Source organism: Gadus chalcogrammus, chromosome 18 (assembly GCF_026213295.1).
Source record: "Gadus chalcogrammus isolate NIFS_2021 chromosome 18, NIFS_Gcha_1.0, whole genome shotgun sequence".
Taxonomy (NCBI): Eukaryota; Metazoa; Chordata; class Actinopteri; order Gadiformes; family Gadidae; genus Gadus; species Gadus chalcogrammus.
In genome coordinates, this window is record NC_079429.1 from 7040995 (window position 1) to 7056954 (window position 15960).

The following is a 15960-nucleotide window of genomic DNA, read 5'->3' on the forward strand; positions in this document are numbered from 1 at the left end:
CTATCAAACATAATTCTACTGAAACGAAATTAACTAATAATGTCATTGTTAAAGGTTTTATGATGACCAAGATTGATTCATGATGTATAGGCCTAATTATTTACAATGCAAAACGCAACAACCCAAGGGCACAGGGGCTTATGTGTACTAACAAACAAAACCATTAATTCACTTTGTTGCGCCACAAAGGATGGATCTACTAGACCAGAGCTCTGCGTAACGCCTCATCAATAACGCACTCCCGCTAAAACGTTACTTTTTCAATTCAAAGACGCTATGATGTCACGTGGGAGGAGATCATTTTTCCCGGGGCATGACGGTCTCTGGGAGAGGAGCGCGCTCCTCTTCTTTGACACCCTCGTGCGCTATGGCAATGGCTCCAAGCTGGACGTCGCCGCCGGAACGCGTTTCGTTGTAGACCTTCGGTGGCGAGACTTTAACGCAGCAACTATTGCGCGCCAGCTAGCAAATTAAATTATTTCTCTATTTACGGTTAAAAAAAAAGTGCTGAACGTCCAGATCTAGATTGAAGTCAACCCGAGCGCACGCAGCGCGAGATCAGACGGAATAAAAGATGCGCGGTCCATATCCACGGAGATATGGCATGCGCGCTCCTCAACGGTCGAGCGGTGCCGTCCTCACCTCGGCTCATCCCGACCTGCCTGTGCGTGTTTTCCTTCCTCGTGACATACCTGTGCTACTCTGCACTGTTTTCTGCTGATGCGGTCATCATGCAAACGCCGGGGGACCTGCCGCGCGGCTGCCGGCGCTCTCCGGTTGACGGTGGCGGGAAAAGGCGCCTCCAGAAATCGGTCTCGTGCGTTTTACCTTTCGAGGAGGGGGAGCGCGACCCTGTGCGTGTGCTACCCCGCCGGAACGATACGCTGAGCTCCCCGCCTGTGACCGCAAAGTTTGGGAATAAGAAGTTACCGAATGCCATCATCGTCGGCGTGAAGAAGGGCGGCACGCGCGCAGTTCTGGAGTTTATCAGGATTCATCCTGACGTGCGCGCGGTCGGCACCGAGACTCACTTCTTCGACCGGAACCACGACCGCGGACTGGACTGGTACAGGTAACTCATGCAAACACGCACGCAGGCAGCACGCACACACGCACGCACGCACGCACGCACACACACACACACACACACACACACACACACACACACACACACACACACACACACACACACACACACACACACACACACACACACATTTACTGCGTTCATATTTTACCATCACCTACAAATAAATAAAAGTAATTCATAAATAATTCAACACGAAAAATAATAGAGTAAAACAGATTTGTAAGAAATGTTTCACTCAGACTAAAGTGTGTGACTCAACAGAAGTTGGATCAGTAGAAAACAACTCCACTTACTCCATCTCGGTAAATTTCCCTTGACCTTCCCCAGGTGGGGTCAGGTGACCCGAGCGCTCCTTTATTCATTCATCTTGTAGTTATCAACAGAAAACCTTATTCTGGTTAGAACGGCTCCTCCTACTCCTCTCTCACAATCTACTGCCTCAAAGTCTACTTCTCTACACTACTACTTTACTCAAACTGCACTCCGTTGTCTTTGTCTAAAACTCGGCACTATTCTATACCCTATCCTATAGTCTATCTACTACATCATTATGTACTCTATTCCACTGTCTTCTATTATATACTCCACTCAAACCCTCATTATATTGTACTGTATTCCAGTATATTCTATACTCTACTGTCTACTCTATTCTACTGTTAAACTGCAGTCTGAACTTGACCGCTCTGTTGGCTCTACCCTGAGAAGCTCTTCTATGCGCTACACACGTCTCTAATAGGCTAGCAGGCTCTTCCAATGCTCTGCTGTCGGCTGTACTCTGTGCTACTCTACTCTGGTCCACTGTACTGTACCATCCACTTTATTCTCTACTTCACTGTCTACATTAATCTCTACTCTATTCTACTGCTCGGTGCAGTAGAATAGAATGTGCTATACACAGTTTCTTTCTACTGTGTTCTACCCTATCTTTTCTCCTCATATACTCTACTTTGTTCCGCCCGCCCCCCCCAAAACAATCAGTAGAACTTTTCCCAGCTTCAGAAGTGCTCCGTAGATGTAAATGTCGTGGGGGTTTGCTACGCGGTGTGTCAGTGGGGAGCGTCCTACTTTCAGGGTCTCCTCCGTATCTCCTGCCGTTGATTTATTACCCGCGCCGGGGCTGATTTCTGGGGTGACGCCGGGGCCTGCCTGACAGCCCCCCGCTCCTCCACGCACGCAGAGCCCAAACTGGGTTGGCAGCCCAAGAGGAACTTCTTTATGCAAGTGGCGTCCGCCAAGCGCTGGCCTAAATACACACGGAATACACAGAAAATACACTACTACTACGCGCTAAACACACACCGTCGACACACAAACTGTAACGGTTCAGACAGTGGAGCTCTAGGAGACAATCCACTCATCTTTAATCATGAGGGCTCCAACCACCAATTATCTTGGTTGACGACATTGTATGTCGATGAAATCGTTACTCGATGTGCATTCAACATATATTAGATATACGTTTACATATGAGCTATATTTATCAGACTTACCTATATTTATTCTGTCTTTTGTTTATGGTATTGTTGACTATTTGCTTTGACTTTACTGCTGTTTCAATTCTGCATTCTCTTTGCAAAAAAGTGTGTGTAATATGTTGAACATCTATTACTTTATTTTATTCCTGATATAACCTCTCCTTTATATTCTGACCAGCTGTGATGGACAGGCCATATGTGATGAAGCAGCCTCTAGCTGTGATAAAGGTCAGGGTGTAGCTGTAATAAGGACCCGAGGTGTGTGAGGACAGGATGTAACTTTAATTAAGGACAGACTCTAACTGTGTTGAAGGTCCGACTGCAGCTGTGATTCGCTCACGTGAGCTTTGTGTCCAGGAGCCTGATGCCTCGGACCCTGGAGGGCCAGATCTCCATGGAGAAGACCCCCAGCTACTTCGTGACCGCCGACGCCCCTCGCCGCATCGCCGCCATGTCCCGCCACACCAAGCTCATCGTGGTGGTCCGCGACCCGGTCACCCGCGCCATATCGGACTACACCCAGACCCTGACCAAAACGCCGGACCTGCCCAGCTTCCAGGAGCTGGCCTTCCTGAACCAGAGCCAGGGTCTGGTGGACGTCTCGTGGAACGCCATCCGCATCGGCCTGTACGCCCTGCACCTGGAGTGCTGGCTGCGCCACTTCCCCCTGGAGCAGATCCACTTCGTCAGCGGCGAGCGGCTCATCACCGACCCGGCCGGCGAGCTGGGCCGGGTGCAGGACTTCCTGGGCCTGAAGCGCATCGTTACCGACAAGCACTTCTACTTCAACCGCACCAAGGGCTTCCCCTGCCTGAAGAAGCCCGAGAGCAGCGTGTCGCCGCGCTGCCTGGGCAAGTCCAAGGGCCGCACCCACGTCCAGATCGACCGCGAGGCCGTCGAGCAGCTCCGGGACTTCTACCGGCCGCACAACGTCCGCTTCTATGAGATGGTGGGGTTTGACTTCAGATGGGACTAACCCAGGGGGCGAATGCTGAGAGTTATCGGAGAGAATCCGGCCAGCTCTGCTCATTCCAACTTCCGAAAAGAAATATCCAATCTCTTAATTGATGTGTATGTCGGCTGGCCGTCCCCCCAAGGAACACTAATACAGACGCGAACCATGAAGTACAAGATGACCAGGAGATGTAATTCCCTCTCTCGCTACCAACCACACATCTTAAGTCCCCCCCTCCAGCTGTTCTCCCTCATGAGATGAGAACACCTGCAAACAAAGTTAAGATGGGAACAATTCCAGTATGATGGACGCTTAAGAGTGGCACAGAAAGGTTCTTGTCGCATGGCTTTCAAAATAAAAGCGCACAATTAGCTTGTTTCCCAGCTGGGAGGGAAGGCTAGCTGACCTGCGGTTCATTTCTCCATACTGGGAACCAGTGTGTGAGCGCTGCTTTGAACACCGAAGAGGGGAGATTCACTGGCTTCAATTCCAAATGTCACGTTAGCTATTTAGCGGTTCAGGATGTTAGCTCATGCTGCTTACCAGCTTCTCCGTTGGCTGACGGGTGGATTAGGACGAATCTACGGATGAGTTGGATTAGTTCCTGTTGAAACCTGCTGCACTAATCAAAACAGGGATTAGAGAGAGACCCTGGAAATGTCAGAGCTGTCTTCTCGGAGGACTGGCGTGGAGATGCCTCAACGCTATACCCTAAGCAGGGTATATTTTGGATTATATTCGCTGTATTCATAGCATGAGTAGGATGTCTTGTGAATGCAACAACCAACGCTTCAGTCGTAAGGACTTTATGATGGCTGTGATTATGCAGAATTAAAACCTTGCTAATTTTTCTGTAACTTTAAGATGTAAGATCTGCTCTCGTATCATGTCCACCAACACCTCACGGGCCGCACATAGCAAACTAATAAATGAATCCTCACCTTACGTCTCTCTCTGATGACTCCTGGCGCTCAGCTCCGATGTTTCCTCACAACATGTTGAGGGTCTGGTTGTTTGTGGCGGTTGGTCAAGAGGTCAATACGTTGACTGACACTTCTAGGAACCGAGGGTGGCTGGTTCCTCCTCGCCTGAAGTCCTGTTGGTTCCTTGGGCGAGACAATAAACGGCTGTTGGTCCCACATGACGTGAATGGGTTATTGGTGTGTGAAGGAATGAATGTGTTTGTAAATGAGTGAACGTGTGTTGGTGGATATGTGAGTGTGTGTGAATGGTTAGATGTGTGTGAAAGGGTAAAGCAAAGAGGTTTGAGTGGCTATCTTTCACCTTTCACTCATTCCTCTGTAAATATGATGTTATTGACTAGGTTAAACATTTCCCTCAGGGTGTCTTTGTACAACCCGATTTGTTTTGGTTCCACTCTACCTTTATAGACACAAAGGCCCAATCCCATTTCTACCCGTTCCCCCTTCCCCTTCCCCCTCCCCCTTGTTTTGAAGGGGTAAGAGGAAGGGGTAGGGGTAAGGGGTAGAAATGGGATTGGGCCTTACACTCTTCACATTGAATGTGAAATTGAAGATGCGATAGAAACCCAAGTCTTGATGTTTCTACAGCCTGAACCACTATGCCTTCCATTCCAAACAGGGTAAAAGTAAACGTGTAACAAGGTAAGTGGGATTTCCACCAGGTTCCACAGTTTTCCTCAGAGACCCGCCCAGGGATGCTGTGTTGAGTATCAGTTGAGGTTTCTTTCGGATTTATTATTCTGATCACTAATCAATGACAGCCCCGATGCCACCGAGTTGTGGCACTTATCACATCTCAGCCGGGACTGTTTGACACATGGAGATGGGAGGTTTGGGTGTTCCGCGTGGCGGTGAATACTAAAACCTCCCGCTGGTCCGACAGAACAGGGGAGTCATCAGCCACCCATCGTCTGAGAAGATGTCAACACGTCAGATGCACAATACAGTCTGCAAATGATGTTAACCGGTTCTCTCTTCACGCAAGGTGGAAAACCTTGCAGACGTGTGTTATAACAAAACAGTTTGTTGAGGTAGGGGTTCAGCCACCTGCTATTAGTTTACTGTTCTTTAACAGGAAACACTGTAGTACCACTCTTTCCTCTCTGACGGTAGATGAGGGATGGTGTGGATGTTGGCATCACAAGTTTCTAAAGACATGAATTAATTCATATTTATAAAGTAAAACTTCTTGATTAAACGGATTCCACACAGTTTGATGATCCAATAGATGCGGAGAGAGGGAGGGAGAGAAGTAGAAAGGAAGAGAGATGGAGAAGAGATGTCAAGGGAGGCAGCAGGGGAAGCGGGAGAGAGAGCAGAGTGTATTGAGGGCAGATGTGTTTCGTTTCTCCAGAGTACCGTACTCTCTGTGGGCTAGAAAATCAGAGAGTCTGGTCCTACTGAATCCTGATGTTCAGAGCTCTAGAGGGGAGCAGGAAAACTCACTTCTCCGCGAACATCACTTCACTGTTTTACACTCTGCCTAACCAACCCCTGAGATACTTTCTCTCTTTCTCTCTTGCTGTCTCTCGCGCTGGCTCACTCTTGCTCGCTCACTATCTCTATCTCTATGTCCCTATTCCTCTCCATCTCACGCTCTCTCTCTCTCTCTCTGTCACAGCCTTCATTAAACTCCCACATTCTCTGGGAGAGCGCACTGTGTGTGTGTGTGTGTGTGTGTGTGTGTGTGTGTGTGTGTGTGTGTGTGTGTGTGTGTGTGTGTGTGTGTGTGTGTGTGTGTCAGCTCTGTCTCCATATTCTCCAGCTGTCAGGTGAGTCCAGATTGCTGGCGTACTCCTTCGCCTCCCACTGCTCCTCTCTTTGCTATCTCTGCTACTCCTCCTCTTCATCTTCCCTCCTCTTCCTCGTCCTCATCATCCTCTTCCTCCTCCTGCTTTTTTCTATTAACTCTCCTCCTGCTTTTCTTCTCATCCTCATGCCCCTCTCTTGCTCCTTGTATCGCACACATGGGTCCTCATTAGGCCTACTGGCTGGCGTCCTCCTCCTACTCCTCCTCCTCCTCCTCCTCCTCCTGCTCCTAGTGAGGGACTGATTAGACTGAACGACTCTGGGGAAAACCTGCAGGTCAAATCTCCTCTCCTTTTCTCTAGCTCTATATCGGTACCCCCCTCTCCTTTATCACCTCTCTCGTTTTCTCCAACCATATATTGAGACCGCTTTCTCTCTGCTTTTCTCTACCGCTATCGCTGCTTCTCTCCTTTTATCTACCTCTCTATTGCTACCACTCTCACTTTCCCTACCACTCTCATATGTTCTCTTCCTCTATTTCTACCTCTCTCTCTCTCAATCCATTTCTCTACTTCTCCATCACCACCTCTCTCTCTTTCTTTCTCGTCTTTTTTCTTTCTCTCTATGGCTACCTCCCTCTCCTTGTTCTGTTCCCATCTCTCTCTCCCTCTCTTTCCCTCTCTGCATCCCCCCTCTCTCTCTTTATCCCTCCATCCCTCAACTCACTCCCCCGCCTCTCTCTAGATCACTATCTTTTGTCTCTTTCGTTCTCTCTCTCTCTCTCTCTCACTCCCACTCTCCAACTCTCCCACTTGCTCTCTCTTTCCCGCTCTCTCTTTCATGCTCTCTCTCTCTCTCTCTCTCTCTCTCTCTCTCTCTCTCTCTCTCTCTCTCTCTCTCTCTCTCTCTCTCTCTCTCTCTCTCTCTCTCCCTCTCTCCCTCTGTCTCCTCCTCTCCCCTGTGGATTGGTATCCCTGGAGGCGCTGGTATGTAACTATGGGATCCTGTCTAATCATTTCGGAATCAGATCTTGATGATATCGTCACCGTAGCGCTAACCCAAACCCAAATTAGCATAACAATCATAGATAATTGGCTTTTGTTGACAATACGTTGAAGATCTGTTGAGCTGATACATACTTACTGTAACAGATACACTAAGAACTAATCCCAGAACTTGTACATTATGACAAACCTTGTTTTGGGACATTGAATTGTTGAACTGATCCATCCTATTTATTTATATTTAGTAATTTTTGTCAAAGTATATCAATATTGGGGTCGGGGTCGGCTTAGCTCAGGAGGAAGAGCAGTTGTCTTGTAACCGAAAGGTTTGTAGTTCGATCTCCAGCTCCTCCTAGAGTGTTGATGTGTCCCTGAGCAAGACACTTAACCCTAACTGCTCCTGACGAGCTGGCTGTCGCCTTGCATGGTTGACTCTGCCGTCGGTGTGTCGATGTGTGTATTAACCGATGTAAGTCGCTTGAGATAAAAGTGTCTGCTAAATGCCCTGATTGTAATGGGATTTGTACAGAGTAGGTGTAGATGAGGGGATGGAGTATTAGCGAACAAGATTTATTTTCCGATCAAGGTTAATAACTAAGGTAAGTAAGGAAATAAAAAAAAAGGCTTTAGGGTTAGGGTAACCAGATAGTGTGTGTGTGTGTGTGTGTGTGTGTGTGTGTGTGTGTGTGTGTGTGTGTGTGTGTGTGTGTGTGTGTGTGTGTGTGTGTGTGTGTGTGTGTGTGTGTGATGGGTCAGGTGGGTGTGTGGGTCAAGGACAGGGAAGGCGCATTGTATGTTTACTGAGCTCCACATAGAGTTGAATATTCCCAGGAACAGCTTTTCTTTATCCTTCTCTATATCTCTGTAGAAAGATGTGCACACACAGATAGTGTGTGTGTGTGTGTGTGTCAATTTGTATGTGTACTTTGCTAAATCGTGTTGATGTACACCTCAAAAAATCTCTCCTTAATGTATCCGAAGTTTCTGATAGAATATGAGCTCCCAAACAAGTTTTTGAATCTGTAATGGAACTAACTATTATGATAACAAACTAGAGGGATAACAACAAGAATGATGAGGATGGTGATGAAGGTGCAGCAGAGACAGTAGAAGACGTCTGTCCGGAGGGAGATGTCCTCACATGATGTGTTGAACAAGCTACAAACTAGAACATCTTCACAGGATGAGAGACCGAGGCAGCACAGAATGAGAACGAGAGAGAGAGAGAGAGAGAGGGGGGGGGGGGGGTTGGAGGGGAGCAAGTGGCTAGGGAAGAGATACTGACACTACAGAAAGGGCGAGGGGAGAGGGAGAGACACGGGAGGGGATGGAGAGGAGAGAGGGACAGAGACGTTAGGAGAGGGAGAGGAGAGAGGGACAGAGACGTTAGGAGAGGGAGAGGAGAGAGGGACAGAGACGTTAGGAGAGGGAGAGGAGAGAGGGACAGAGACGTTAGGAGAGGGAGAGGAGAGAGGGACAGAGACGTTAGGAGAGGGAGAGGAGAGAGGGAGAGAGACCTTAGGAGAAGGAGAGGAGAGAGGGAGAGAGACCTTAGGAGAAGGAGGGGAGAGAGGGAGAGAGACATTAGGAGAAGGAGAGGAGAGAGGGAGAGAGACATTAGGAGAGGGAGAGGAGAGAGGGAGAGAGACGTTAGGAGAGGGAGAGGAGAGAGGGAGAGAGACACTAGGAGATGGGGAGGGGGGGGAGATGTTAGGAGAGGGAGAGGAGAGAGGGGGAGAGACGTTAGGAGAGGGAGAGGATAGTGGGACAGAGACGTTAGGAGAGGGAGAGGAGAGAGGGGGAGAGACACTAGGAGATGGGGAGGGGGGGGAGATGTTAGGAGAGGGAGATGGGGGGAGGAGGGGGGAGACTCTTGTCCTGGTGCGTATCAGAGGGGGTGTTCTGGAGAGGAGCTGCTCCTGTAGGAGGTCCTGAGAGGGGTGAAGATGTGAGAGGAGGAGGTGCGGGCAGAGGAGGTGCTTCAAGCAGGAGTCTGGGTGGCGCCGACAGGGAGTCCCAGCGGCGGGAGCGTCAGACTCTGGGACCAAATTAAACCCAAGCACTGACAACTCCGGCACTCTGTCCTGCTGCTAATGTTCCCTCCCCTCCCTCCCTCCCTCCCTCCCTCCCTCCCTCCCTCCCTCTCCCCCACACCTCTCCACTTTGCTATCGCCCCTCCTGTCTGACTTCCACCCTGACAACCTCAAGTCAAGACAGGAAACAGGATGGATGAACTACAGAGCTCCATATATTAACTTACAAAAAACACCATATAACACTCTGCACTCGCTTACGCCCGTCCCCCCCCCCCCCCGTCCCCCTCCACCGGACCACACCAGAGGTTCCCCTGTCCACTTACCACACCAGCACTTAACATGAAACAACACAAACGACACACCAGAAATGTCCTCCACACATGGCGCCCTGCAGAGAGAGAGAGAGAGAGAGAGAGAGAGAGAGAGAGAGTGGGAAGCGGGGGAGATAGAGCGGTGGGAGACGGGGGAGAGACAGGGAGAAGGGGACTCTGGGGCTTCCATGTTGCAGAATAGCGTACGTCGGCAGTCTGCAGCGTTAGAGATGTTCCACTCTGTCTATTCATCAGACAGATGAGAGGCTGGAGCTTTGATTAGAGGAGAGGGGAGATCGCTCTGTCTCTCCCTCCCTCTCGCCGTGCGTCCAGGAGTCATGTGCTAATTATCTTGTTAGTCTCGACAGGTTCCTTCCGACCAGAGACACTGCTGGAGTCAATCACGACGTGGGATGACAACCACGCAGCACCGCAGCTGCGCACTACTGCGACCACATCCAGGGAAGAATGGAACCAGGCGAACCAGGTGAGCCCGCAACCTGAAATCAATGCAGCTATGGATCCAAGAAAACATCGCAACCAAGGCAATCGTGCAACCACACAGCGTACCATCCCTGTGGTACCGCAAGGGTGCAACCGTGCAGCTAGGCAGCCATTCAAACCGCACAAGATCAGAACTATGCAACACTGCAACGGGCAAATGTGCTGTCATGCTACCACGCATCCACTCAAACCCACATCCAGGCAACCGGGCATCTTCGCAACAACACATTGCAACCATGCATGACCTAAAGAATGCAATCATGTAGCCAGGCAACCATGCAATTGCACAATATGGTCCCAAGGATTCGGGCAACCGGGCAGCTACCCAGCGAGATGTTGTAAACATGCAGGTCCACAACAGACAATGCAACCACGCCGCCAGTCTGCACAGGAAGTGGCTGTCGTTGGAGTTGTTTACATGGTAGTTAGAATCTTCTTCTTAGCTACACACACGCACACGCACACACACACACACACACACACACACAGACACACACACACACGCACACACACAGGGAGAGATGGGAGAGCGGGTGTTAGAAGGGAGAGTGGTGTTAGCTGTAGAGCTGACAGCTACCATACATACATAGTTTAATGCTCAGCCAATTCCTTATTCATCTCTCTCTCTCTCGCTCCCTCTCTCTCTCTCTCTCTCTCTCTCTCCCCTCTCTCTCTCTCTCTCTCTCTCCCCCTCTCTCTCTCTCTCTCTCTCTCTGTCTCTGTCTCTGTCTCTCTCTCTCTCTCTCTCTCTCTCTCTCTCTCTCTCTCTCTCTCTCTCTCTCTCTCTCTGTCTCTCTCTCTCTCTCTCTCTCTCTCTCTCTCTCTCTCTCTCTCTCTCTCTCTGTCTCTCTCTCTCGATTGAGGTGTCATGTCGAGAGAACTGCATGCTTTGGAGGGCGGCCTTCAAAATTCAAAGAGTCTTACTTTGAGTGTGCGTGTGTGTGTGTGAGCATGTGTATGGAGAGCATGTGTGCGTGCGAGTGTGTTTCAGAGAGAAAGTGTGTTTTCAGAGATTTTATTTTTATTCTTTCTGCGCTCATGAAATATCAAAAGTGTTATTTTCCCTCATGATATTGCCCAACATCAAAGACCTCATGACACACAAACACACACACACACACACACACACACACACACACACACACACACACACACACACACACACACACACACACACACACACACACACACACACACACACACAACCACAGCGCTTCTCTCTGATGATGAGTTTAGCCTCTTTATGCATCTTGCGACGCTGTTGTCATGCCGATGGCGCCGTCTTAACACCTTTTGATTGGCAGGTCCTTCTGGCTGGGGTATGCACATTCATGCGGGGGCAGGGTGTCGGGGGAGGTGTCGTGGCGTGCGTGTGGGTGCCATGTGCGGGCGGACACTGATGAAATATGAATTCTCCGTTGCCACACTCAGCAACTTTTCTATTCCCCTGTTTGTCGGGACAGCCATCAGTTGTGATATTTTGCAACATATCACGTATCCCTAACGCTCAACTTGTAACATATACAACATGCTTACTTCCCTATGTTTATCTGATGGGTGAAATAACTTTTTATTTAAATGAAAGTGTATTTCACACACAATCATAACACGTTTGTGTTATTTGCTGAAGGTGCAGAAGTGCAATGCAGTTCTAACAGTTTTGTAGTTATGTTCCTGAGCAGTTCTTGATGTGTTCTAGGCATGTTCCTGAGCAGTTCTTGATGTGTTCTACAGTTCTAGGCATGTTCCTGAGCAGTTATTGATGTGTTCTACAGCATGTTCCTGAGCAGTTATTGATGTGTTCTACACTTCTAGGCATGTTCCTGAGCAGTTCGTGATGCGTTCTAGATATGTTCCTGAGCAGTTCTTGATGTGTTCTACAGTTCTAGGCATGTTCCTGAGCAGTTCTTGATGCGTTCTTGGCATGTTCCTAGGCAGTTCTTTACGTGTTCTAGGCATGTTCCTGAGCTATTCTTGGTGGGTTCTAGGCATGTTCCTGAGCAGTTCCTGATGCATTCTAGTCAATTCATAAGCTGCTCTTAACTGTTCCTTAGCGTGTTTTCTGAACTGTTCATCTCATGTTTTTTTACATGTTCCAGGTGTGTTTAATGCGTGTTCTTGGTGTGTTCTAGGCATGGTCCTGAGCTTTTACTAGATTATTTATTGCTGTGTTGTCATGTTCTTGAAAGGTGTGGCATAGTCGTGTTAGTAATTTTGCTGCAGGTGGGACCTTTTAAGGAAGGTTCCAAAGCTGACCATGATGTCTTCAGAGCATGTTTTCAGAGGTGTCCTGGGCAACTTCTATGTTGATTCCTTTCGGCGTGCCTGAGAAAGCAGGTTGTGTTCCGACCCGGCACTGGGAGGAGGTGTCCAGTGCTCCCCGGTGCCACACTTTCATTCATATTTGATCACCTGAGAGCCGATGGCCTCCGCGGCACCCGAGCCTCGGAGATGTTTCAGGCCTGTAAGTAAAAGCGGAACATGACTTCAGTGGAGAGGAGCGGAGTGGAGAGCAGCCGAGCCTCCGACTCATCAACTCTAAATTATTCACCTTGTTTTCCTTTTTCGTGCTGTAAAAATGCACGGTGACGCAACATCAAGACATGTACTCACGATGATGATGATGGTGAAGATGTTGGGGATGATGCTGATGATGACGTTGGACATGGTGATAAGGATGATGAAGAAGAAAATAAAGGCTGGGAGAACGTCTTGGTGTCAGCATGGATTAGGGAGATACGGAGAGGAAGAACTGAATAGATGAGGGAGGCAGAAGAGAGGAATGACAGGAGAGTGGAAGGGAAGAAAGGGAGAACCGAAGTGAGGAAGACAGAATTAGGTTCTAAGTGAGAGGACTATGTTTTTTTTTTTAACTCAAGCTGCAGTCGACTTATGCGACTCAGACTGTCAGACACCCACACCGACAAACACCCACAAACAGAAACACAAACATATACACATGCATTGACACAAACATAAACACACACACACACACACACAAACATATAGTACAAACACACAATCGCCCTTGCTTTCTCACAGTGTTCATCCTCTCCTCTCCATCTCTCTCTCGCTTTCTCTGTCTCTCCCTCTCTCTCTCATCCATCCTGTGCTCAGATCAACGATCAATGAAACATATTTGGCTGTCGGCGAGAGCCTATCCCTTTGGTTTCAGCCTTGGAGGGGACGATGCAAGTGATGGCATATTTCCATGTATAAATATAAAGGCAGATCTAAAAAAAATCAAAGCACCTTTTTTTTGTCCAACATTGTCCAACAAATGTCTTGGCGGACATTTGTTTCACCTAAATTGTTTTGTTTTAATTGAGGTTCAAGTCCCGCTTATGTTGGTCATTATCTTAACAAAAAGATGTCACTTGAATTAAAATTTGCAATCTGGACGATTGGCATTTAATTTAATGTATCAAACTCTATAGATTGCCAGAGGTAACACAATGCTGATTGATGAAAACGCTCATGTTTTTTCAAGCGATCCGATTAGCTTTTTATTTACTTTTTTGCGATTTGATAGACTAGTTTTGTTATTATTTGAGCGATCTGATGTCTCATTGTCTCTTTTTGAGTGATCTGATTGGCAATTCTCTTTTTTTTTTAGCAATCTTTTTGGCTCATGTTTGAAACATATTTCAAGCAAAGTGACTGGCCCTTTCTTTAACATTTCAAGCAGTCTGTACGCAATTTGGATTGGCTTACAATGCATAGCAATGAAACGGGCAAACAGCATGAGCGACAAACAAACATATTTCTACGGTAAAGTCCTTTTTTCCTTCTTTCAGTGAAAATATACTGTTCAGTTTGTTAAATACTGTCTCGATAGCGTTATCTATAGAATATTCGACATCAGAGGCAGCCATCTTTGTCATGGTTGAAAAATGACCTTTACGGCGCTCCTCTGTTCGTCTTCGTATATATCAAGCCTCGTATTAGATAAACGGTTGTGATTGGTCGGTCCATCTCGTACCGGGCAGAATTATTATGTACGCAAGCTAAGCCAGCCCTTATCTGCATAGCAAATGAAACATGAAGTTGGGAGAACGTCTGGTCCGAAGCTATTCTTTACCGGAGCGGAACATCACATTATGCACTTCCGTCAACGTTAACGCACTGCCAATATTATTTTTCTTTTTTTATATAACAAAATGTAAACGTGAGGGAGCGGGGGAGGAATGTGAAATACGGTAGAATCCCGGCATAAACGGGAGGGTTGACAGGTGTGTAGGTGGTGGATTAAACTTGTGGAAGAAGGGCTCCATCATGTGGACATATGAAGAATAGAAACCATAACAAAAAAAACAACAGAAACGTAACCAAAGGTATTTTATTAACCGACATGATATCTTGTACTCGAACTGAAGTGGACTGACCAAACTTTAACCCTCAAACCAATTATGTCGATGGATTCTGCAAAAAAGAACCAAAATTACACGTAGTCACAGAAAGAAATTCGATGCATTACAAAAAAGAATTAAAACTAAAACCAATTGTAACCGTTTATTGTCATCAACATGGTAGGCCTCCTGATTACAAAGCGCTGTAGGCCTACCTCTGTGGTTTCCTGACAATTTACGGTAGAAATCTATCATATAGAGGAAGGGCTGTGTGGTTTCCTTAACGTTACTCATCGATCCAACAGGACTTTGTGACCAAAACAGAAACTGCATTTCGTCCCGACCACGACGGCGGCAGGGGCCACGTGTGATCAGCCGACGTCAGGGGAAGCGCTCATGCAGGTGAAGAGCAGAAAACCTGCAGGTCGGTGGTCGTAACCCAACGCACCCAACTGTAAAAGCCAGTCGTTATTACAGTTATGAAAGAACCTCATTATAAAACATTTTTAAGATCAATCTCTATACAATCAATTATGTGATGAGTGTTTTTTTTTTGTTTATTTATTTTACTATGCAACATCGCAGTAAAGCCTGGAGACTCTCCTGCTCGTGGTTTTAAAGGTTTAAAGACGGAGGAAGGCAGTGAGTCGGACTGGTTGCTGTGGAGAATGCCACTGATGAGCCTGGAATGTAAAACCACACCCACTGATACCCAGGCACGCACATGACACCGACTGCATCACATACACAACCCCTCTCTGCACCGGTAAGAGCACAACCTTTGAGCCGGAACAGACAGGCGCACACACACACACACACACACACACACACACACACACACACACACACACACACACACACACACACACACACACACACACACACACACACACACACACACACACACACACACACACACACACACACACACACACACACACACACACGGTTAAAAGTTGTCATTGTGAAGTGACAAGAGTTGGAAGAATGAAACCCATGGATGGAGTCTCTTTAAGAAGACAAATGAATACAGTAGAGAAAACATTCATTTGCAAGTGAATTGGTTTACTTTGAGGTGGATGAGCAGTAAGTAGCATTCATACAAAATGAATATATTACTCTGAGGAAATGTGCAAACAAAGCATTAGTAAAGGATGCCTAAACATGCTCTTTGATGCTGGCATTTGGAAAAATATACACTTAAAAATATAGACACGTCCCAAAGTAGCAGTTATACATACTCAGTGTGGCCATTAGCAAGTATTGCTTGCATAGTTTCGTGCATGCATAAGCAATTTATCATGCAACAATTGCTGTCATACATTTTCATAAATGATGCGATTCTTTTCTCAGATTCTGTGCATTCAACGTGAAACAGACCGCAGGCGCAAATAAGCTAATGACGCATACAAGCTGTGATCGCTATAGGGGATGGAGAAACCAAAAGCACCATAATGCTGTGTGGACATGTATGGTGCTGGACAGCACAGCGTGTCCGACTAGT

At 47.5% G+C, this 15960-nt stretch overlaps 1 protein-coding gene across 1 annotated transcript; it reads left to right on the plus strand.

Annotated features, from left to right (window-relative positions):
- The first annotated feature begins 599 nt into the window (after nt 1-599).
- On the plus strand, nt 600-4455 carry LOC130371777 (heparan sulfate glucosamine 3-O-sulfotransferase 2-like). Its single transcript, XM_056577640.1, has 2 exons — nt 600-1072; nt 2923-4455. The coding sequence occupies exons 1-2, from the start codon at nt 600-602 to the stop codon at nt 3539-3541; spliced, it is 1092 nt and encodes a 363-aa protein (XP_056433615.1). The 3' UTR covers nt 3542-4455.
- Nucleotides 4456-15960: the final 11505 nt, after the last annotated feature.